This window comes from Acipenser ruthenus, chromosome 44 (assembly GCF_902713425.1).
Source record: "Acipenser ruthenus chromosome 44, fAciRut3.2 maternal haplotype, whole genome shotgun sequence".
Lineage (NCBI taxonomy): Eukaryota > Metazoa > Chordata > Actinopteri > Acipenseriformes > Acipenseridae > Acipenser > Acipenser ruthenus.
The window spans coordinates 308,053-331,183 of NC_081232.1; the positions used below are offsets into that span (position 1 = coordinate 308,053).

A 23,131-nucleotide genomic window follows, 5' to 3' on the forward strand; every position below is an offset into this window, starting at 1 on the left:
CTCCTCGCTGCTGATCGCTTTCTCCTCGCTGCTGATCGCTTTCTCCTCGCTGCTGATCGCTTTCTCCTCGCTGCTGATCGCTTTCCCCTCGCTGCTGATCGCTTTCTCCTCGCTGCTGATCGCTTTCCCGTCGCTGCTGATCGCTTTCCCCTCGCTGCTGATCGCTTTCCCCTCGCTGCTGATCGCTTTCCCGTCGCTGCTGATCGCTTTCTCCTCGCTGCTGATCGCTTTCTCCTCGCTGCTGATCGCTTTCTCCTCGCTGCTGATCGCTTTCCCCTCGCTGCTGATCGCTTTCTCCTCGCTGCTGATCGCTTTCTCCTCGCTGCTGATCGCTTTCCCCTCGCTGCTGATCGCTTTCTCCTCGCTGCTGATCGCTTTCTCCTCGCTGCTGATCGCTTTCTCCTCGCTGCTGATCGCTTTCTCCTCGCTGCTGATCGCTTTCCCCTCGCTGCTGATCGCTTTCCCCTGGCTGCTGATCGCTTTCCCCTGGCTGCTGATCGCTTTCCCCTCGCTGCTGATCGCTTTCCCCTCGCTGCTGATCGCTTTCTCCTCGCTGCTGATCGCTTTCCCCTCGCTGCTGATCGCTTTCCCCTGGCTGCTGATCGCTTTCTCCTCGCTGCTGATCGCTTTCCCGTCGCTGCTGATCGCTTTCTCCTCGCTGCTGATCGCTTTCTCCTCGCTGCTGATCGCTTTCTCCTCGCTGCTGATCGCTTTCCCCTCGCTGCTGATCGCTTTCTCCTCGCTGCTGATCGCTTTCCCCTCGCTGCTGATCGCTTTCTCCTCGCTGCTGATCACTTTTCCCTCGCTGCTGCTTGGCGGTTGTAGCTGCAAGACTAACTGTTTAATAAAACAAAGGCTTCACCCTTGCTAAACTCGTCAAATAAAATGTCTAATAATTGCGATGAATAATTGTGTGTTTTGATTATAAGAGCACTGCTTAAAATCCAGAACAATTGATTGCATTCTGCATGTTATTCGCTGGAATAGAAAGAAGTCTTAGTTAATCGCCTCGTTTCACTTTTTAATAAAAATAGTCAGCATAAAACATTTAAAGGCAGGTACGTTTGTCAGAAAAAACAGAAACTCTCTATATATTTTAAATACAGATATTAAATTGAAACACATCAATCACTTGACATAAGCAAAAAGACACAATATGAGCATACAGTATGTTGACCATTTTACACCTGATTTCAGCGGTGTGTTGGCCTGTCACTGAGGCCAATGTTTGGGTCTCGGGACAGCTGTGGTGACACCTCAGAAGGCCCTACATGTATGAGGCATATTTATGTATAGTAAGTTGCAGTGTCTATTGGGGCAAGCCCACAAACCATTGCCTAAAATGACCTAATAATGACAACAACCTCTAAACTATTGTTAGAATTGTTAAAATGTGCATAAACTGGTTCCGCTAATCTGCAGTTTACAATCCACTTTCACTAAGCGGTTTAGAATTGGAAAATTTTATAAGCCGAGTTCTCTTGACTGCGGACAACCAAGATAATCTATTATTCCTTATTATTAGGGTGATAAATACTTAGTTCTAATCAACATTACTTTGCCTCACCTTGTGAAAGAAAGTCGCTAATAAGCCTTTTGTTGCCTCTGGTTATTAACCAGAATACTAACCTCAGTAGAATGTCCTATCATGGTTCTAGAATACTAACCTCAGTAGAATGTCCTATCATGGTTCTAGAATACTAACCTCAACAGAATGTCCTATCATGGTTCTAGAATACTAACCTCAGTAGAATGTCCTGACAAGGTTATGGAATTCTTTCCATTCTGTCTTGCAGTCTGTCTTCTACAAAGGTGAAAGGGACACTGAAGGATTCCATCACTGAATGGGAGATCCTGGCCATCAGTATTTCCCCAGATAAAGGTAAAGATATATTTATTATATACACTGAGTATATATTAATTACAATACAATAGAAAAAATATTTTCATGTTCAAAAGTTTAAAAACATGCATATTTAATGGGTGCCATTGATAAATTACAGCATTATAATAAATGGTTTCTATGTATTAATGCAATAATAAATAATAGTAAACATATTAAAATCATCAGTGCGCATAAGTGCCAGGTTATTGGAGAACTCCTAATAAAATTTTTCATTGTTACTGTTAGTTTTTTTTGTTCAGTCCCTATTGAAAAAAGGTTGGAACTTTTTTTGTGTCTCTTTATGCTTCAGGTATCTGTGTAGCCAAACCCTTTGATTTGATAGCCAAAATGGAATTCTTTATCGATTTGAAGCTGCCCTACTCCGTAGTTAGAAATGAACAAGTTGAAATAAAGGCAGTACTCTACAATTATGGCAGTGATCGACTTAAGGTACGTGTTTAGCACTCTCATGTTTGTTTTTGGTGTGCAAAGGCTGGTAATGCTTTCCGTGAAGTGTCTCTAATTACTGTGCATTTACATAGTCATTCCTTAGTAAATACATGTGTACTTACACATAGTTACAATGCTAGTATGCATAGTTACAATGTACTTAAAATGCAAATATTTCTGCATGGTATATGTAAGTACACAGTTTAGTGTTATGTTTAGAGATAGGGTTAGGATTAGGTTTATATCATGCAAAAAAAAAATGTATACATCAATTACATTGTAACTGTGCGTAATAACATTGTAATGATGTTTAACTATAAGTAATTAAGTGTAGTAATTAGTAGGTAAAATACACAGTAATTAGACACTTAATGGAAAATCATGGCGAATATGTATTGCCATTGCATCATAGATCTCACATTTCCCATTTTAAAAGATTTCCACGTTATGGTAAATGTGTATTTTAACAATTTAATATTACAGGTAGTCACTTATTAACTACATTTACCAATTGCTCCTTGGAGATATCTCACTGCTGCACACGCATCCCTACATGTTTGTCACATGAAGATTGCATGGACTTCTGGGAGTTTTTAAAAGAACTTGGACTGCCAGATGCATCATGCTTTGTCTCTTCTCAGTACTTTAACCAGTCGTTGCTATCATTGCCAATGACCCGCATGTTTTCAACGTGTTCCTTTATGTTGGTACTTTGAAACAAAATGTACTTTTGCTGTCAGAAGTGTATGCGTTCACCTGCTGTAGTTCTTTCATGTTATACAGTGTTCTCATGAGATCACTGCCTGCTGTAAATTGTGCAGGGTGTATTCAGCATTTCTTGAGATCAAGGACATCAAATAAAGATTGACATCATTATAAGTGTTGTTTGCTGAGGTGGTCTTTTGACAGGTCATTTCAAAAGAGAATTTGTTCTCAATGGGCTCATCTAGATAAAGGTTTTATTTGATTGATTTCCAGTACTATACTCAATATATCAAGAGCTGTGCATTGCATGCCTGCCCGCACATATTGCTATTGGCTTTGCACCTTGCCGTTTTCTCACCACATGATTTATCCTTGGCAGGTCCGTGTGGATCTGATGGAAAACAGTCTTATCTGCAGCGCAGCAAGTCACAAAACCCGGTTCAGACAGGACGTGTACATCGATGAGTTGTCGTCACTTGCCATCCCCTTCACTATAGTGCCTCTGCACTTGGGAGAGATGGATATTGAAGTGAAAGCCATCGTCTACAACAACATATTATCTGATGGAGTGAAGAAAAAATTGTTGGTGGTGGTAAGTGCAAACACTAGTTACCTCTTGTAAATACAGACGTGCTCAAATTTGTTGGTACCCTTACAGCTCATTGAAATAATGCTTCATTCCTCCTGAAAAGTGATGAAATTAAAAGCTATTTTATCATGTATACTTGCATGCCTTTGGTATGTCATAGAATAAAGCAAAGAAGCTGTGAAAAGATGAATTATTGCTTATTCTACAAAGATATTCTAAAATGGCCTGGACACATTTGTTGGTACCCCTTAGAAAAGATAATAAATAATTGGATTATAGTGATATTTCAAACTAATTAGTTTCTTTAATTAGTATCACACATGTCTCCAATCTTGTAATCAGTCATTCAGCCTATTTAAATGGAGAAAAGTAGTCACTGTGCTATTTGGTACCATTGTGTGCACCACACTGAACATGGACCAGAGAAAGCAAAGGAGAAAGTTGTCTGAGGAGATTAGAAAGAAAATAATAAACGAGCATGGTAAAGGTAAAGGCTACAAGACCATCTCCAAGCAGCTTGATGTTCCTGTGACAACAGTTGCAAATATTATTAAGAAGTTTAAGGTCCATGGAACTGTAGCCAACCTCCCTGGGCGCGGCCGCAAGAGGAAAATCGACCCCAGAGTGAACAGAAGGATAGTGCGAATGGTAGAAAAAGAACCAAGGATAACTGCCAAAGAGATACAAGCTGAACTCCAAGGTGAAGGTACGTCAGTTTCTGATCGCACCATCCGTCGCTTTTTGAGCGAAAGTGGGCTCCATGGAAGAAGACCCAGGAGGACTCCACTTTTGAAAGAAAAACATAAAAAAGCCAGACTGGAATTTGCTAAAATGCATATTGACAAGCCACAATCCTTCTGGGAGAATGTCCTTTGGACAGATGAGTCAAAACTGGAGCTTTTTGGCAAGTCACATCAGCTCTATGTTCACAGATGAAAAAATGAAGCTTTCAAAGAAAAGAACACCATACCTACAGTGAAACATGGAGGAGGCTTGGTTATGTTTTGGGGCTGCTTTGCTGCAGATGGCACAGGGTGCCTTGAATCTGTGCAGGGCACAATGAAATCTCAAGACTATCAAGGCATTCTGGAGCGAAACGTACTGCCCAGTGTCAGAAAGCTCTGTCTCAGTCGCAGGTCATGGGTCCTCTAACAGGATAATGACCCAAAACACACAGCTAAAAGCACCCAAGAATGGATAAGTCTGAATAAGTCTGAGTCTGAATATCAAACATCTATGGAAAGAGCTGAAACTTGCAGTCTGGAGAAGGCACCCATCAAACCTGAGACAGCTGGGGCAGTTTGCTCAGGAAGAGTGGGCCAAACTACCTGTTAACAGGTGCAGAAGTCTCACTGAGAGCTACAGAAAACGTTTGATTGCAGTGATTGCCTCTAAAGGTTGTGAAACAAAATATTAGGTTAGCGGTCCCATCATTTTTGTCCATGTCATTTTCATTTGTTTTCTTATTTACAATATTATGTTGAATAAAAAATCAAAAGCAAAGTCTGATTTCTATTCTATTGCCATGGCTTCTCTACAGACAGCCTCGGTAGTAGTAGTGTTGTCTAGTTTCCTGACTGAACTATGAAAGATGCTATGAAGGAGAATTCTTTTTACAGTAATGATTAACGATAGCAGATACCAACATGATTCTAGTGTCTTAATGTAATATTGCATGTATCTTTTTTCCTAGCCTGAGGGAACCCTAATCAAAAAACACATTCAAACTGTTATTTTGAATCCAGCAGCTGCAAAAGGTAAACCTGTATTGATGATCAGCTGAATGATATCATGGCAATGCAGATTATTATCCACATTTGTAGAAGACATTATGTTTCTTTTTACAAGGCGTTTAAGGGGATACTTTATATCAATGCTGGTGCATTAGCTCAGCTCTTGCAAAACTTAAAACTCAGAGTTCATAAAGTGCAAAAGCATACTCTGTAAATCTTGAGACAAAGCAGGACATAGAATAACAGGTGATAAGTGTGATGGAAGTTATGTTTTATGGAAACAATCATGTTGGGAAAAGGGGAAGTAGAGGTTGTTTATCTGTCTGTGTAAATTGGGAACGAGCATTCAGAGACACTCTTGTGAGACAGCGTCTATTCTCTTTCCCGAGCATTGTATTCCCAACGTGACTCCCAATGGGAGGGCAATATGGACGACTACCAAACTATTGTTTAAATCTAGTGCCCATTGTAACATGTCATGAGTCATTCTCATCTTAATTATACTTTATCAATGAAATCAATATTATTAGATGTAAAAAATGAAATTAACAACCTTAGTACCTTAAAGTAGTGGTTAGGGCTCTGGACTCTTGACTGGAGTGTTGTGGGTTCAATCCCAGGTGGGGGACACTGCTGCTGTACCCTTGAGATTACTCCAGTAAAAACCCAACTGTATAAATGGGTAATTGTATGTTAAAAAAATGTGTAAAAAAATGTAATTGTATGTAAAAAATAATGTGATATCTTTTTGTAACAATTGTAAGTCACCCTGGATAAGGGCGTCGGCTAATATTATTATTATTATTATTATTATTATTATTATTATTATTATTATTATTATTATTATTATTATTATATTTATTTCTTAGCAGACGCCCTCATCCAGGGCGACTTACAATCGTAAGCAAATACATTTCAAGTGTTACAATACAAGTAATACAATAATAATAAAAATAATAAAAATAAACTGGAATTTGCAAGGTGACAGGGAAACACTGACTTGCAGTAGGTCTTCCACTGGCCCTGGATGTAATTGCTTAGCAAATTCCAGGTTCTGAAGCACCTCAAAGAAAGTAACCACAATGCTTAGCCTTGCCAGAACACAGTGCTCCATCCTGGGTATAGTAATATGCACAACTATATCCCAATATAAACAGTGTAGCAGATGCATAGTCACCAAGTTTACTTGCAGAAAGTCAATGTCAAATTAAACATGTAACACTTTACATTAAGTGTCTCTAATTGTTGTGTATTTACATAGTAGTAACTTAGTATTAATTACAATGTTGTTATGCATGGTTACAATGTAATTTGATGTGTAGATTTTTTGCATGATATAACCCTAATTCCAACACTAACCCTATCCCTAACCCTAACTGGAAACCTAATCCTAACCCTTTTCTGATACAATTGTGTACTTACATAAATCATGCAAAAAGGTTTACATGTTAAGTACATTGTAACGATGCACAAAAACATTTTAATCATGTGTACTTACACATGTGTTTACTAAGTAATCTCTATGTAAATTCACAGTAATTAGAGACACTTAATGTAAAGTGTGATCATTAAGTTGAGCTTGAAGTTAACGTATATTTGGTAGCATTTTGCTTCCCAAAACTTAATTTGCTCCTATTTTTTTATGCAGTAGCATTTTTCTGATACCTTACACTGCAGTTTATATGACCGAATCTGAGTGAACATGTATATAATTATTGGTATTTTTTTTTTTTAACACGTACATTATTAATATCTTTCTTTAAAGTGGGAAACCATTGCTAATAGAACTTCCCAATTTGTAGACGACTGAGATCAGACAATGCAAATTGTATTGGACAGTACAAATACCTACAGTACCAGGATACACATTCAATAGCTGTAAAAACATTACAATTTTATAGGAGAACAAGCAGTGACCTGACAGGATATTAAGTTTATTCAGAGCCTATAAAAAGCAAATTTAATCTGTCATGGAGAATGGGGAATTTGTTATGTTATAGTCTTAACCCTGGTTGCACCCACGCTAAAAATGAACACTTCAATGTGTGCTTTGCTTAGCAACGGGCTCAACAGCCACGATCCTGTTCCCAGGGGAGACCAGATTTCGCTACCAAATAAGACCATTTTGCTACCTACTTTCCAGGCAGGTAGCAAATCCTCATTACTGTCTAAAAAGTTAACTTCTAGCCCTGCCATTAAGTGATACAAATAAAAATATATATATTATTCTCAACATTTCTTCATTTATTAAAAATAGAATTATAGCCTTATGCACAGTTGGGTTTACTTTGTTTCTCATGAAAATCCTTTGCTTTTCTCTTATTTGCAGGTGCAAAACAAGTCGTGTCATTTGGTAAAATTAATCTCAACTCAGTTGTTCCTGACACTAAACCTCAGACCTTCATCGACATCCGAGGTAAGAACTCTGGAATATTATGCTACGATGTTAGCTATGTTTTACAGGTTAATTTAAGTACAGTTGGAGAAGATCCTGTGTTGGCCAATCAGCATTTAGTTACAGCGCCCCCCATTGGCATGGAATACTCTGGATGACCACAGTATACAGTACTTGATAGTGCAGCAGATAAGTAACCCAAATGCACCCTATTCTCTCTCATTCATTTAACATCATGAGAATATTCCTCAAAAACAAAAATAGCTTTGTAGTACAGAGATGGATTCTCGCAGCTAGAACATCAACTTAATACTAGTCACATCAAGAAAAAAACAATGCTGAGTGGAGTTCTCTTTCCTATAGACCTCTATACAACTCTGCAGTGTTGAGTGCAGTTCTCTTTCCTATAGACCTCTATACAGCTCTGCAGTGTTGAGTGGAGTTGTCTTTCCTATAGACCTCTATTTAGCTCTGCAGTGTTGAGTGGAGCTCTCTGTCTGGAAAATAATAAAAAACAGAGTGACTTCAATTCAGTGTGATACTAATAAGCTGAGGAAAGGTGACAGGTGACATCAACAGTACCCAATTCCCTGCATTATGGACTAAATGCTTGTATTTTCCTATCAGGTGAGCTTCTAGCAGAAACCGTTGATCATTCTATTGACGGAAATATACTGGTACACCTCATACGCATGCCTGGTGGTTGTGTGGAGCAGAACATGGCAAGTATTACTGCCCCTGTGATTGCAACTCACTACCTGGACAAGAGTTACCAATGGGAATCGGCAGGGTTTGAACGACGCCAGCAAGCCATTAAGTTCATTCAGCAAGGTAGGTAACAGGGAGGGGCAAGCTGGCATCTGCATTTCAAAGACATGTCCTTTCATTATTAGACTTGTAGGTTCAATCCTTTTTATTACATACACTATGCAAGTGGAAACTGTATTATTGTAACATTTGTATATCGGAAGAATTGTCAGATTGTTGAAACAATACGTTTAGAAAGGAGACGACTGTAAGTGGAAGGAAATGAAGGATGTATTGAATTGGCAGACAATCAGCCCCGTAAATGATGATTTTGTTATTTGAATTTGGCCCATGGTCTTACCCATTGGAGCTAATTAGCCACTGCTGTGCTGGCAAAATGATGATGAATGAAATGTATGAATTAGATGAAAACTAATGCTAGCAGGCTGGATAAGTGGCACTTGAGGCCACCTTTCCGCTAGACAAGGCACGCTGCAAGGTGGAGGCAGAGGAGGAGGGGGACCAAACAACTGAATGAATGATGACGCCATAGATGAAAGAGGGTATATTTCTGGTTCGATGATTACGTATTTGATTAGGGGCGGATTCTGAAATGGGACACTGAAAAGTGGCATAATATCAGCGACACAGAGTAACTTTAGTAGTAACAAAAGAGGGTTACACTTTATATTCAGTGCCTGTAATGATTGTGTATTTACATAGTAGTTACATAGTAACTACTCTCAAGACCCACTTGTTCTCTCTTGCTTTCCATGCTCTTTAAGCCTGATATGTTATTGGCGATTTCAGTTTTTCCCTGTATCTTATTCGTATGATTCTGTATGACACACGCATCCACAATGTTTGGAGTTCACATCCTAGCCCTGTATTTAATGTAACATACCTGTATTTAATCTGTTTGCATTGTAATATGCCTGTATTTAATGTATTATGCATTGTTCCTCACTATCTTGTAAAGCGCTTTGTGATGGTGGTCCACTATGAAAGGCGCTATATAAAATAGATTGATTGATTGATGTGTACTTATGTAGAATTACAATGTTATGCATAGTTACAATATACTTAATGGGCATGACATATGTTAGTACACAATTGTATCAGAAAAAGGTTAGGTTTAGAGATAGGGTTATAGGGGTTAGGGTTAGAGTTAGGGTTAGGGTTATATCATGACAAAAGTTGCACATTAATTATATTGTAACTATGCATAATAACATTGTAATTATGTGTAAGTACACTGAGTAACTACTATGTAAATACACTTGATGTAAAGTGTTAACAGTGTATAAGGTTTACTATGTCTTTAGGATTGACAGTTTAAGTAACATACAGTAGCGGAATAGAAAGCCCTTGTCAGTCAATGGGGGAAGCAGATGATTGGATAATGACAGGAAAGAAGCCGTTGAAGAAGTGGCTGTAATTGTTTATTTAACCAAATGTAGCGTCACATATCGTGTTTAGAAATTACAAATATTAAAATGATTTTGCTAGGTACAATCATTTAAATATCATACATCATTTGAGCAGCTGAATACGGCCAAGTCAAAGTGTATGGTTTGTAAGCATTGTTTTCCTGGTCTGCTTTTAGTTTTTGTTTGTTTCTAATTGAAAGAAATGGTATAAAACACGTATGTAGTACTGAACGTTGTTACATTGTTTGTTTGTATCTAGGATATCAAAATCAACTGGCATATCGCAAACCAGATGGCTCTTATCCACCGTACAGAACAATGGAGTCTAGCACCTGGTAAGGTATTGATTTATGCAGGATATGTGTGAAGACAGTAATAATACCTTATTCACGCAACCGGAATGGCCTGCAATCATCACGTGATTATGAGTGTAGTGAACAGCAAGCATGTGGGTGAATGTGTTAAAAGAAAGACATCAATCCGTGTGGCTCAATTGTTATTGTGTTTGCACCAGTGCAGTTTGACTCCATTTGAATAATGACAGCAGCAGGAATTCTTACTGTTACATGGGTAGACCATAACTTGAGGTTGACAGTCTTATCATCATGTAGTAGGTAAGTCACGACTTGCCAATAATAAGACTGAACCTGCCCCATGCTGTTAATAAGACTACAACTGTCTGATGTCAGCTTTTCCAAATGAATTGTCACACAGTATATGAACACCACAAGGCAACTTTCCATGACATGTGTCTAATTACTGTGTATTTACATAGTAGTAACTTAGTAAATGCATGTATACTTACACAGAATTACAATGTTATTATGCAGAGTTACAATCTACTTAAATCTGTGTGAGCAATATTATTGTTTTTTTAATTTTTTTTCTTAGCAGATGTACTTATCCAGGGCGACTTACAATTGTTACTAGATATCACATTATTTTTACATACAATTACATTCTTTTTTACATACAATTACATTCTTTTTTACACATTATTTTTCACATACAATTACCCATTTATATAGTTGGGTTTTTACTGGAGCAATCTAGGTAAAGTACCTTGCTCAAGGGTACAGCAGCAGTGTCCCCCCACCTGGGACTGAACCCACGACCCTCCGGTCAAGAGTCCAGAGCCCTAACCACTACTCCACACTGCTGCCCTAATATATATATATATATATATATATATATATATATATATATATATATATATATATATATATATATATATATATATATATATATATGTTAATAAAGGCTTAGGGTTATGGTTTGGATTAGGGTTACAGCATGCAGAAAAAAATACACATGAAATACATTCTAACTATGGATAATAACATTGTAACTATGTTTCAGTACTACTATGTAAATACAGAATAATTAGAGACAATGTAAAGTGTTACCCACAACTAAACAACGTCACTACGAAATCAAACAGCAATGGTCACAGGTTTCCTGCAGATAGGTATATAAAGGATATAAATGACAAAAGTACCGCAGTGGTTGAACATATGATCATAAGAAAGCAATGTACCACCTGTTGCCTAGCAACAGTGCTGAGAACACAGCTGCAATCTGATTGGCCGGATCAGTTGTTGGTTATAGATCACTGGGTGGAGCCAATTGCCTTATCAGACTGAATCCTATAATTAACACCTTTTTAAAAACGAAACACATTTTTAAAAATAGGTACATTAAATTCAGTTAGTTACACGAGACAGCCTTTCTTAAACATTGCATTATTGTGGAGATGGCAATTGTAAATCTATATATTTTTATATGTATGTATTATTTGTTTTTTTTCTACTAGGCTGACGGCATACGTAGTTAAGGTGTTCTCTATGGCTTCTTCCTTAATATCAGTACAGGAAGATATGCTGTGTGAAGCTGTGAAATTTCTGATTCTGAAAAAACAGCTACCGAACGGAGCCTTCACAGAAGATGCCCCTGTTACAGATGTTTACATAACGACGGTATGGTGTTTTAAATTTTTACATTAATTACTGTGTATTTACATAGTACATATATAATTACAATGTTAATATGCATAGTTACAATGTACTTAGCCGCAACAGCGCATGCAAGCATGATTTAGAAGTCGGGTCTCATGCGTGGGCTAACGCACATCAAATAGCGAATCATGAGCCCAGCCAATCAAAGCACAGTGGGAGGGAAGACAAAAGTGCAACATTTTTTAAAATGTCCAGCAGCCCAAGTGAAGAGGATGACCAAGCCCAAGCAAGGCTACACGTTTTTTTCTTTTAGAGGGGGAGAAAAAAAAATCGAGTGAGTTCACCATTGAACCATGAGCACCATCACTGCCTTTATTATAAATGCTGTCCTGTTAAAATATATATATATATATATACTGTATATATTGACGGTACACATTTGCATCTTAAACAACAATAACTAAGTCTGCATGCGTACCTGTGAACCCCTGTCTATAAGGCTTTGTCTGACCTGCCTGGCATTTGCAGCATCTGCTACCTCCAGCACTGGTGCTTCAAGTTCAGCATCTGCTTCCCTCAAACCCTGTAATTGTTCCTCTGTAAGTTCAACGTTCATTACGGAGAGCGATGGTGTGTAAAACACAAGCCAGGATGATATTGCTGTCCTTCTGAGGGGTGTACTGTAGTGTTCCGCCACAGACATCCAAACATCGGAATCACATTTTGAGGATTCCAAATGTTCTCTCAATTACAGTACGAGCACATTTACAGGCATGGTTACACCTCTGTTTGGCAGGTGTCGTGGGGTTGAGCAGCGGTCTCAGTAGCCACCCCTTCAGTGGATACCTGTTGTCCCCTATCAACCAGCCTCTCAGACTATCGTCCTGCTGAAACGCAGCTGCCACCTGCGAATTTAGCAAGTCATGAACGGAGCCCAGAGCCCTAATCACTACTCCACACCCCCCACCCCTCGCTGGCTCTGCTACTGATTTAAATATACCCTGCTATTTTAATATTAATTAGGTCAATTGAATCTTCAAGGAGAATTTCTCGCCCTAAAAGAGAACTTCATGTAAATCCAAACTGCTCGAAAGGTACTACCAAAATAGCATGCCAAAAAGGAGAAGGTTCTATTTCTTGTTGGTTTTTATTTAATTGCCTTGTTTTCTTTTTCTAGGGAGGATTAAAGGGAGGCGAGGGCCATGTTACTCTCACTGCGTTCATCGTCATAGCCATGGCAGAGGCTCGACCTTTTTGTGAACACTCTGTACCCGTGAGTAAATGGGTTTCCTTCACTGCGAAGACTTAGGAAGTTGGATTGGAACTGCTTCATGTTTTGAGTAATGTATTGGTATTGAGCTGGGTTCTTTTGAGAATGTTTCAGCCATATTAACATTGACTACACGAGTAAGACCGAGGCATACAATCTTATATAAATGGCGTTATCAACACGATTCTAGGATCTGCAGTAGGAGGCCAATGTGTCCCTTGCCACTAGCCTGTAGTGATTTAATTCTGTAATGTATTCTGATTTGCTATTCAACATATCATTATTATTATTATTATTATTATTATTATTATTATTATTATTATTATTATTATTATTTATTTCTTAGCAAACACCCTTATCCAGGGCGACTTACAATTGTTACAAGACATTGCATTATTTTTACATACAATTACATTATTTTTATGCATGTTTTTTTGTAGAGTCTGAGAAGCAGCATTGACAAATCCGTCCTCTTTTTGGAGGTTCAACTTCATGGCCTTCAAAGGCCGTATTCTGCAGCGATATCCTCATACGCATTAGCCCTCGCAAGAAATGGAAACCGGGGAAATAACCTTAAGGAATATCTCATGAGGTTTGCATCAGCAGGTAGGAGTGCTAAATTTTTTTTGTCCCCATTTTTCTGCTCAGTTTAGAAAACAGCTCTTTTGCATAGAAGTTGCTTGCTGGTGGTGTGAGTTGTAACAAACCGTTACAAACGCAAAATGTAAGTTATGAATAACTCAGGTTTAGAAGCAGTTTGAAGTATGAAGTTCGCTAACATGGAGACATCCAGATTGTCTCTGAAACTGGAAAAGGACTTAACTCTCCATTGTGTATTTTTCCAGTTAAAGGGGAATCTGGTAAATGAGTTAAATTCTTCAGTGTGCCCGTGGTTGTACATATTACAGTACAAGTGAAGTATGTTGGAACCACACGTGCAATATGCTACTCTCTGTTTTGATATCTGCTAATTGAGTCTAAGATGGTCTGTAACTGATTAGAACAGCCTATTCTGTTATCTGTGGGGTCACTATATAACTGTAACATGCTGTTGAGGTAAAGAATGTAATAGTTGAATGTTTGTGTTTGGAAAATGTGTGTGTTTGAATGGATGGCTTGACCTAATTGGAAAAATAAGTGCCGTATGTGTTCAGGCTCAATTGGTAGAAACTCATGGTAGGGGATGAGAGTCTCATAGCTTTGGCGACTTATGTTTAGTATTTTGTTCATTTGGTTTTATTTCTTAGGGAAAGGCACGCACCTATTGGTTTGTTTGCCACCTTTCTGCCTTCCTGACCACCAAGATGTCACAGCGACTTTAAATTTGTGTAATGTTCTAATATTGATACATCTTAACAGCACCTAATCCACTGCATGATGTTAGGTACCAGTATTCCTTGTTTGGGATTATTTCAGATAAGACTTACTGGCCCGAACCTGCTAGCAGGGAGTACACATTGGAGGCCACAGCCTACGCACTCTTGGCTCTTGTGACAATTGGAGAAAAGCAGTCTGTGGAGCCCATTGTGGAATGGCTGTTACCACAAATGAGGTCTGGTGGCGGATTTGGCACAACACAGGTATTACAGCAGTTATATACACACAGTTATCAATGTCAATACACAGTTGTAGTCAAAAGTTGACATACCCCAATGGGAATTAATAATTACTCAAGCACAAAGAAAAATCTTCTGTATTATTTATTATTATTTTATTATTTATTTCTTAGCAGACGCCCTTATCCAGGGAAACTTACAATAGTAAGCAAATACATTTCAAGTATCAAAGTACAAGTAATAATACAATTAAGAGCAAGATAAATACAATGACTTTGGTTCAAACAAGTACAAGTGTGACAAAATACAATTCAATAATACAGCAGATAACAGTGACAGTGATAGTTACATCAGGATATGATTAAATACAAATTACTACAGCTTAAACACTTGGCAGATTACAGTACTCTGTAGAAAAAATGTTGCTTTTGTGGTTGAGGAAAAAAAGTTACAAGAAATCGATGTCTACAATTTATTTATTTCAGCAATTTCTTTTGCAAAACTCAAAAAATGCTAATTCCAAAGTATTCACACCCTGAGAAGGAAAATGAAATTAATAGCTAGTTGAGGCACCTTTAGCAATAATAACCTCTTTCAATCGAGTTGTAGTCCAAGTCTCAGTTGCAAAGTTCAGCAAAGGTATTTATTTAATAGGCTCTGGGAATCCTTTCCCCTCAAGCACACATCACAAAGAATTCACAAAACAATACAAGGTTTGAATTAATATAGGCTTCCCTTATGACACCACCCCTTTTTTCTTAACCTATCAGAAAAGACAGTTACATACTGATGCAAGGTTTACATCCTCCTATCAACCAATAATATTATTGATCATGCGGGGCCCCCTTTTCTCTGTCTCCAAGTGAACGCAACTTCAAAACATCCTTAGATGTTTCAGTCACAAGGCAGTAAAACTATAGTTGAAAGGGAGGAAGAGAGCAGAAAGAAGGATTAAGTCTTTTGCTTATTTTCCTTTGAAGTTTTAACAGTGGGAAAGGAAAGTTTAGCCAAAGGTGCCATTTTCCTAAAAACACATAATAGAGTGCAATCACCTTTCAAGTTGTCATAAAATGTAGGGTGCGCTACAGCTTTTCTGCCACCTGGTGACTTCACTAATATTTAAACCGAATTATCTTCATACTAGCTCAGTCTATGAAATCTAGCACATTTTTAAACTGTCCAGTTTCTCTAAAGTATATGTTTATCCAGCATGCAGGCTTAATGTGAGTTTTTACTGTAATTAAGCACGAGTCTACCATATCTGTTTTTCCATTTGTTTCCATTGCAGACCACCATGATCACTTTCCAGGCACTGGCTGCATATATGGAGACTGTACCTCAGGATAGAGATGTGGATCTGGATGTTGCAATCACCTTGTCTGGCCGGAGCAAGGATGTGAGCTGGAAGTTTGTCCCTAGTAATGTTTATGTGGCCAAATCACAAAGGGTAAGCTGGAAAAACCACATTTTACAAGAAGACGAGCACATTGCAATGTGTGGCCATACCACGTCTAGCTCTAATATGAACCTGTATTTTCTGTTGCTTTCACTGCAGGCAAATATTGACCAGAACATCACTGTGACTGCTTCAGGGAAAGGCAAGGGTATCATGACAGTAGGTATCTTCATTCTCTTTCTTCCACATTTCCATCAATCTGTAGTAACACTTCAAGAACATTAAAGAACAGGGCAGCAGTGTGGAGTAGTGGTTAGGGCTCTGGACTCTTGACCGGAGGGTCGTGGATTCAATCCCAGGTGGGGGACACTGCTGCTGTACCTTTGAGGAAGGTACTTTACCTAGATTGCTCCAGTAAAAACCCAGCTGTATAAAAGGGTAATTGTATGTAAAAATAATGTGTAAAAATAATATAATTGTATGTAAAAATAATGTTATATTTTGTAACAACAATTGTAAGCCGCCCTGGATAAGGGTGTCTGTTAAGAAATAAATAATAAAAATAATAATAATAATTGACTAATTACTGTGTATTTACATAGTAAATGCATATGTAGTTACACATAATTACAATGTTATTATGCATAGTTACAATGTCCTTAACGCGTACATCTTTTGGCATGATATATGTACATATGCAATTGTATCTGAAAAGGGTTTGTTTGGCTTATGGTTTAAACTTGAAGCTACAAACGTGATATGCTAATAGAAGTAGTAAATATTATTATTATTATTATTATTATTATTATTATTATTATTATTATTATTATTATTTATTTCTTAGCAGACGCCCTTATCCAGGGCAACTTACAATCGTAAGCAAATACATTTCAAGTGTTACAATACAAGTAATACAATAAGAGCAATATAAGACAACAGTGTGAATCTAAAACAAAAAGATAAACTAACAAAACAGCAATGGTAATGTTTGTTGTACAGCAAATGCTACTAGAACCCTTATTTTTTTTTTATTTTTGCCCCTTAATAATAAATACAAATCATCTCATTGACCTTTACAGATATAATGCAATAGTTAAAAATGCCTTGTTTTACCTGCGCCGATCTCAAATGCAGACCGAAGAGGGACTTAAACTCTAAAAGCCCATTCGAAACGGTCGCTTATACTCATAGGTTACCTGACCTTTCCTTAGTTTTATCAATGGATGCCACCCCCTTCCAGTAAGAGGTTGTATTGCACCCTGTTTTTTTTTAACTATATACAACAGCAAAAGTGTTGGCCCAAAACTAGTATTGTTCAAACGTGAAGATTATGTTAAAACACGGCGAGGCAAGGCTGGGCATGCAACTCACAACACCAGCAATAAGGCATGATCCCCCCCCCCCAATCCACAAGCAGAGGAGAACATCCTTCAGATGAGACATAAAGCCAAGGTCCTAGTGTATGTGACTGCAGAAGCAGTTGTGATGCATAGTTCACCCCCTAGTCTCTGTAAGTCACTTTGGATAAACGTGTCTGTTAAATGACTGAATAATAATAATAATAATAATAATAATAATAATAATAATAATAATAATAATAATAATAATAATAATATATGGGAGGTACTGTAAATCAAGGTCAGTATGTTAGATCTAGAAACAAAATGCTAGCCCTCTTCCTTAATGATAAGATCAGGTACCTCTTTGTTTAGAAATTAAACACTAGTTATGGCAGCTAATTTTTCCACTTGGCCACATTTACAGTAAATTCAATTAAACATTTTCCAGGTGACGACAATCTATAATGCTTTGCAAGATGAGCAGGTGGCAAAGGATGATTGCAAGAAATTTGTTTTGACAACAGAGATTACCAGGGCATCAAATGGTATGTATTATATATGGTGGCATCTCTCTCTCTCTCTCTCTCTCTCTCTCTCTCTCTCTCTCTCTCTCTCTCTCTCTCTCTCTCTCTCTCCTCAAGACATAGGGCCTTGTTGTTTTACAACAGTCACACAAAAATAACATTTTGCATTTATACTAGTATGTAGAAAAAATATATAATGTGATATTAACCGTTATAGATACTTGCTGTCAAACACTGCATATTATAACTTCGACATATACTGTACAGTAGAAAAGAATGTAGCTACAACAACATTGTTAAATCCTTATTTTAAGCAGACGCAAAAACTTAAATTGTTCACTTAACCAAAAAAAAAAAAAAATGTCATAAAAATATAACATTTCCGGTTACAAAGTTCAGTCAAACTTGAATTTGTTATTAAGAAAAGATGGCACAATAAACAATTTCTGCTTCGAAATGCTGCTATATTTGAATGTAGCATCCAGTCTGTTCTGCTGCACGCAACTCAGCTATCCTACTGTTGTCTTCAGATATTTATTTAAAACATTCCAAACACCACTCTTTTGAGACATATCTACTGCAGTTTTGTTAAAAAATTACTGTCTACGTGTTCTTGCGTTAGCTCGCCAAAACCAAATATGAAATTCTGTGCTGGAAGAAATTCAAGCAATGGTCTGTTTTTCTTACCACATGTCCGGCCCACGCTGCCATTTCAGCTTTTTCGCTCTTATAATAACATTGCATACTTTTGTTTGCTCTTATCCATTCCTTCCTTTTCCTGTATTTTCTTGTTATTCCCAGCACACATCTTTCATTTGCAATTTTTTCATAAAGACGAGATATATACCGTATTACTTGAATTTGGCGTGAAGAGGACTGCTGTGCTGTAAGTAGTTCGTCTTGGGTTGTCTGTCGGGGCTGTACAAAGATAGCCACCTTTCAGATCCGGGTCACAGGTCAATGATACCGACTTCTTTTACTCTTTTACTCTGTGTCATTTCCCACAGCTGTATCTGAAACAGCGCCACCCCCAAAAGTGGTCACTCCATTGTCATTACAACAATTTAATCTTTACAAAAGTTGCATATATTTCACTTTAAAAATGTATAAATAAAGTATTATATTCTCTATGTTACAATATAAGACACCCCCGTTGTTCTATATCCAAAACATTAGTGATTATACACCTATGTATCACAATATATATATATATATGTATATATATATATATATATATACATTTATATATTTATATATATATATATATATATATATATATATATATATATATATATATATATATATATATATATATATATATACATATATATATTTATATATAGTAAAATGTAGGTACTTTATTTATGATGTATTGCTTGTCCTTTATTTATGTAATGATATGCTGTGCATAATTATTAAACTAATCTCTTTTACAGTTTTGCATGCACCTTCTGGAGCCCATGAAACATATACACTCAAGATCTGCATGCAGTGAGTACCATGATCAAGCAGATTATTAGCAAGGAGCTGTAATCAGCTTGTAAAAAGTGGAAACATGAACAGTCCAGCAGAAAAGAGACACTATCCTTTTCTGTGGGGTCTCCATCCATCCTATCATCATTGTCCCCTAGTTATCAGGGCAAGGGGAAAAAACAAACAAAAGTAAAGAAACAACGGTGTTGTAATTAACCTGCTTCCTGGCATCATTACAGGGGAAAAACAAGTAATTGATGTTCAGTAATAAGTCATTCCAGTATGTTTGACTCCTCTGGTACTTATTTAGCAGAAGAAAACCATCACAATTGTTAATAACTCTACTCCCATAGTGTTTAGTCATGAGTCACATTTACAGGACTGACTAAATAGCTGTGAGAGAACCACCAATCCAGTTTAATGTCTTTTGTTCTCAGGTATCAGGATGAGAAAGACTCCACAATGACGATATTGGACGTATCTATGCTATCTGGCTTTGCAGCCGATCTAGAAGACCTTAAAAGAGTAAGACACACAGGTTTTATAGCTCTGTTTCACGTTAAGATTTAAGATGAAGTGTAATTCAATCTGGCATACCATAATAGACCACATGTTTCTGATATTTAATATTATACAACAAGTGTAAACAAAAAGGTACCAGGTAGTATTGTGTATATAAGAAATGTTGCATTTTTCTACTCTGATGCATTATGAGCATCAACAATTTACTCAAAGCCTCCACTGGTGTTTTTCTATTATCACAACTTTGACTGTTATTAATACAGCTTAGTTTGAGTTATAATAGCTTGCTTCACTCGATTTTGGTGTGATATCTCAAGCATAATCAACAAAAACAGAGAAACATCATCTGTAATTGACAAACCCTGGACTGGAAACCCTCCCCAAAAAGCTGTCTAACAAGGATGAGCAACACTTGAATATATATATCCTTAAGGAATAAAAAGAAGACAAGCGTTGAATTGACAACAGAACTGGCAGAAGGCACAGGTGTCGCTGTCCATCAAATCAACAGTACGAAGGTCACTCTTGAAAGCAGGACTTAAAGGATGTGTTGCAGTGAGAATACCTCTGTTAAGAAAGGGGAACAAGACTAGAGGCTAAAATATGCACAAGAACACTGAAATTGGACTATGGAACAATGGTCAAAAGTCCTTTGGACAGATGAGTCAAAGTTCGACAAAGACACCTGAGCCTTCTGCCAGTTCTAAAATGAAGTCAGATGTAGCCCCTGTTAAGCAAAAGGATTAGTTAGTAAGCCTGGTGAATAACAGCAGAGTATGACACACAGGATAAGAAACAGGTAAGACATGAAATATTCTATACATATCTACAGACCTTTAAGCTATTCAGAATAGAATTGTATGATCATATTAAAGTGTTGACTGTTTTCATTTTAGCTGACAAACCAAGTGGACCAGTATATCCAGAATTATGTGATTGAAAGAGAACTGACAAACGGGTCCCTCATCATTCACCTGTACCGGGTAAAATCTTCATCATTGTTATTATAATCGACTGTAGTAGTGCAGGGAACTGGTTAAGCATATTTTAGGTGCTTTCAATACCAGGTCAAATCGTCAGTCGAATAGCTAGTATCTTATTTGTCCTTCGATAAAATAAACAATGCATCTAATGATTGGCAAGAAAATGATTTATATCTCACCTCAATCCATTACGTTCCCGCTGTGTGACAGAGTTCACCTCCTCCTCCCCAGCCTCTACCTTCTTTTTGGCTTCGTCTAATAAGGGAGGGCAGCTATCCTGCGTTTGTAAAAACGTGTTTCAAAAAATTACCATCCAAAAAATAAGTTGTCAAAAAATAAAAAGAAACCTCTTCTTGTTCTTCATGTTTTGTTTCTCCCTATTCACAATTTGAATCAGAGGACTATTGTATTATTACCATAGTACCAGTAACAAGAAGCACAGAATGTTATTTTCAGGACTCTGAATGTGCATGACAGTTGCTTGCTGACCTAAGTTGGAGGCTTCCAAACTTTTAATGACGTGATGTCTGCCAGAATTACTTCTCACAAAATGGCATGTATTTATAGATTTAAAAAAATATATCTGGATAGTGTTTGCATGCTAGTGCTGTAAAAGTACTATTCATACAGAAGGCAGTGTCAGGGACTACAAATTAACTGCCTGTCTTTACAGGTTCCACATAAGAGCCTAGAGTGCATCAGTTTTAATATACATCAGATGTTCAAGGTGGGAATGCTACAGCCTGCTGCCATTACTATCTACGAGTACTATTCACCCGGTAAGTTCCTTGTCTTCTGTCACCATATTTAGACTCAAGGATGTCATTTGCTGTGGGGCAGGGGGGAGGGGGGCTCCCCCCCAGATCTATATTGCATTGTCTTCCACTTTATGACCCCCCTCCCCCAGACACATAATATAATCACATATAAGATGGTCAAAGTTTTCTTCACAAACAAATAAAATAACATCATTTTTTTCTGATCTAACCCGGAACGAAGTCGACAACGGTTGCTATGTGATGTCATTTCTCGGGCTCCACCTCAAGGCATCGTCAGCATTCATTCAATTAATTTTTGATTGACAGTTCATCGTTGTCCAGTGATTTTATATCGACAACACAGGATTACATTCTATTATTTCTATAATAACATAATAGTATTGATATCATGGTGAGTCAAAGGGAAATGTCGGATATGTTTGCCACGGAGGGCAGAAAATGGAAACAAATTAAACACAGCGAGACAACAAGGAGGGATTCACTTGCAGAAGAAACTAATAATAGTGTTGTGTGTTTTCGGGTTTCAATTTGACCCCATTTCGATTTTAGATTTTTGTAATTGCTTTAAATGCCAGTTTTCTTTAAAAAAGAAATATCATTCACAGCCCATCCTTTGCTTCATCAGGGTAAATAAAGAATTATTTAAATGATCAATACTATTATATGGTATTGCAGCTCTGGCGGCACATTGCACTAGTATCATTGTCTTTTTTCACAGTGGATCGCCAGAAAATTATATTTAAGGTGGTATACTACAGTATTAGATACATTCTGATTGACATTTGCTGTTTAGAATTATTTTTTAAAATGTTACATTGCTTACATATACATTTACATGTAAAGAAATGATTAGGCAAATTATTTTTATTATATTATTTTTCTAACACATTTTTACCGTATGCAAATATTTGTATTCGTTCTGCAAATGAAAGGTTCTTTTTGTGCATGAAAAGGGTTAACACATACCTGCGTACAGCTACTGCAGATGAGAGATCGCGCGATCTTTTGGTTATTGCGAGCCAACCCGACAAAGCAAAAACATTAGACACAGGCTGGTGTTGACAAATTTGGCCAAGATGAAAGCGAGGTGCTAACCCCTTTATTTGAATTTGTCCATGATTACCTGTGTAAATATGTTATTTAAAACGTTCCTACATATTTCTACTTTTGAAATTCACAGGAATGTGGTGCTTATTTAGCAGCTTATGTTCACTGATTTATATTTGATACAATTATTTGTGGAGAGCAGGTGAAATGTATCAAACTTAACTCAAGGTTGTGTGCATGTAAGTTAAACTGAATTCTTACCCCTGGCACTTTTTGTAAAGCCCATTCAATACATGACATGTTGCTGTTTTTTTTGTAATGATCTGAAATAATAAGAGTTGTCTAAAATGAT

General features: G+C 37.3%; 1 protein-coding gene across 5 annotated transcripts in view; it reads left to right on the top strand.

Moving 5' to 3' along the window:
- Positions 1-23,131, top strand: part of LOC117398833 (complement C3-like) — a 52,441-nt gene that overhangs the window by 23,446 nt on the left and 5,864 nt on the right. For all 5 annotated transcript variants that reach the window (XR_009311586.1, XR_009311589.1, XR_009311588.1 and 2 more), the window contains exons 19-36: positions 1,797-1,882; positions 2,196-2,335; positions 3,420-3,632; positions 5,323-5,386; positions 7,692-7,778; positions 8,385-8,588; positions 10,194-10,269; positions 11,748-11,910; positions 13,067-13,162; positions 13,600-13,765; positions 14,576-14,739; positions 16,004-16,162; positions 16,271-16,330; positions 17,900-17,996; positions 19,412-19,466; positions 19,886-19,973; positions 20,867-20,953; positions 21,627-21,732. Coding sequence is in view for 1 of the 5 variants with exons in the window: in XM_033997912.3 (XP_033853803.3) it covers positions 1,797-1,882; positions 2,196-2,335; positions 3,420-3,632; positions 5,323-5,386; positions 7,692-7,778; positions 8,385-8,588; positions 10,194-10,269; positions 11,748-11,910; positions 13,067-13,162; positions 13,600-13,765; positions 14,576-14,739; positions 16,004-16,162; positions 16,271-16,330; positions 17,900-17,996; positions 19,412-19,466; positions 19,886-19,973; positions 20,867-20,953; positions 21,627-21,732 (2,111 nt within the window). In the remaining 4 variants the exon portion in view is untranslated. The remainder of the gene's footprint in view (positions 1-1,796; positions 1,883-2,195; positions 2,336-3,419; positions 3,633-5,322; positions 5,387-7,691; positions 7,779-8,384; positions 8,589-10,193; positions 10,270-11,747; positions 11,911-13,066; positions 13,163-13,599; positions 13,766-14,575; positions 14,740-16,003; positions 16,163-16,270; positions 16,331-17,899; positions 17,997-19,411; positions 19,467-19,885; positions 19,974-20,866; positions 20,954-21,626; positions 21,733-23,131) is intronic.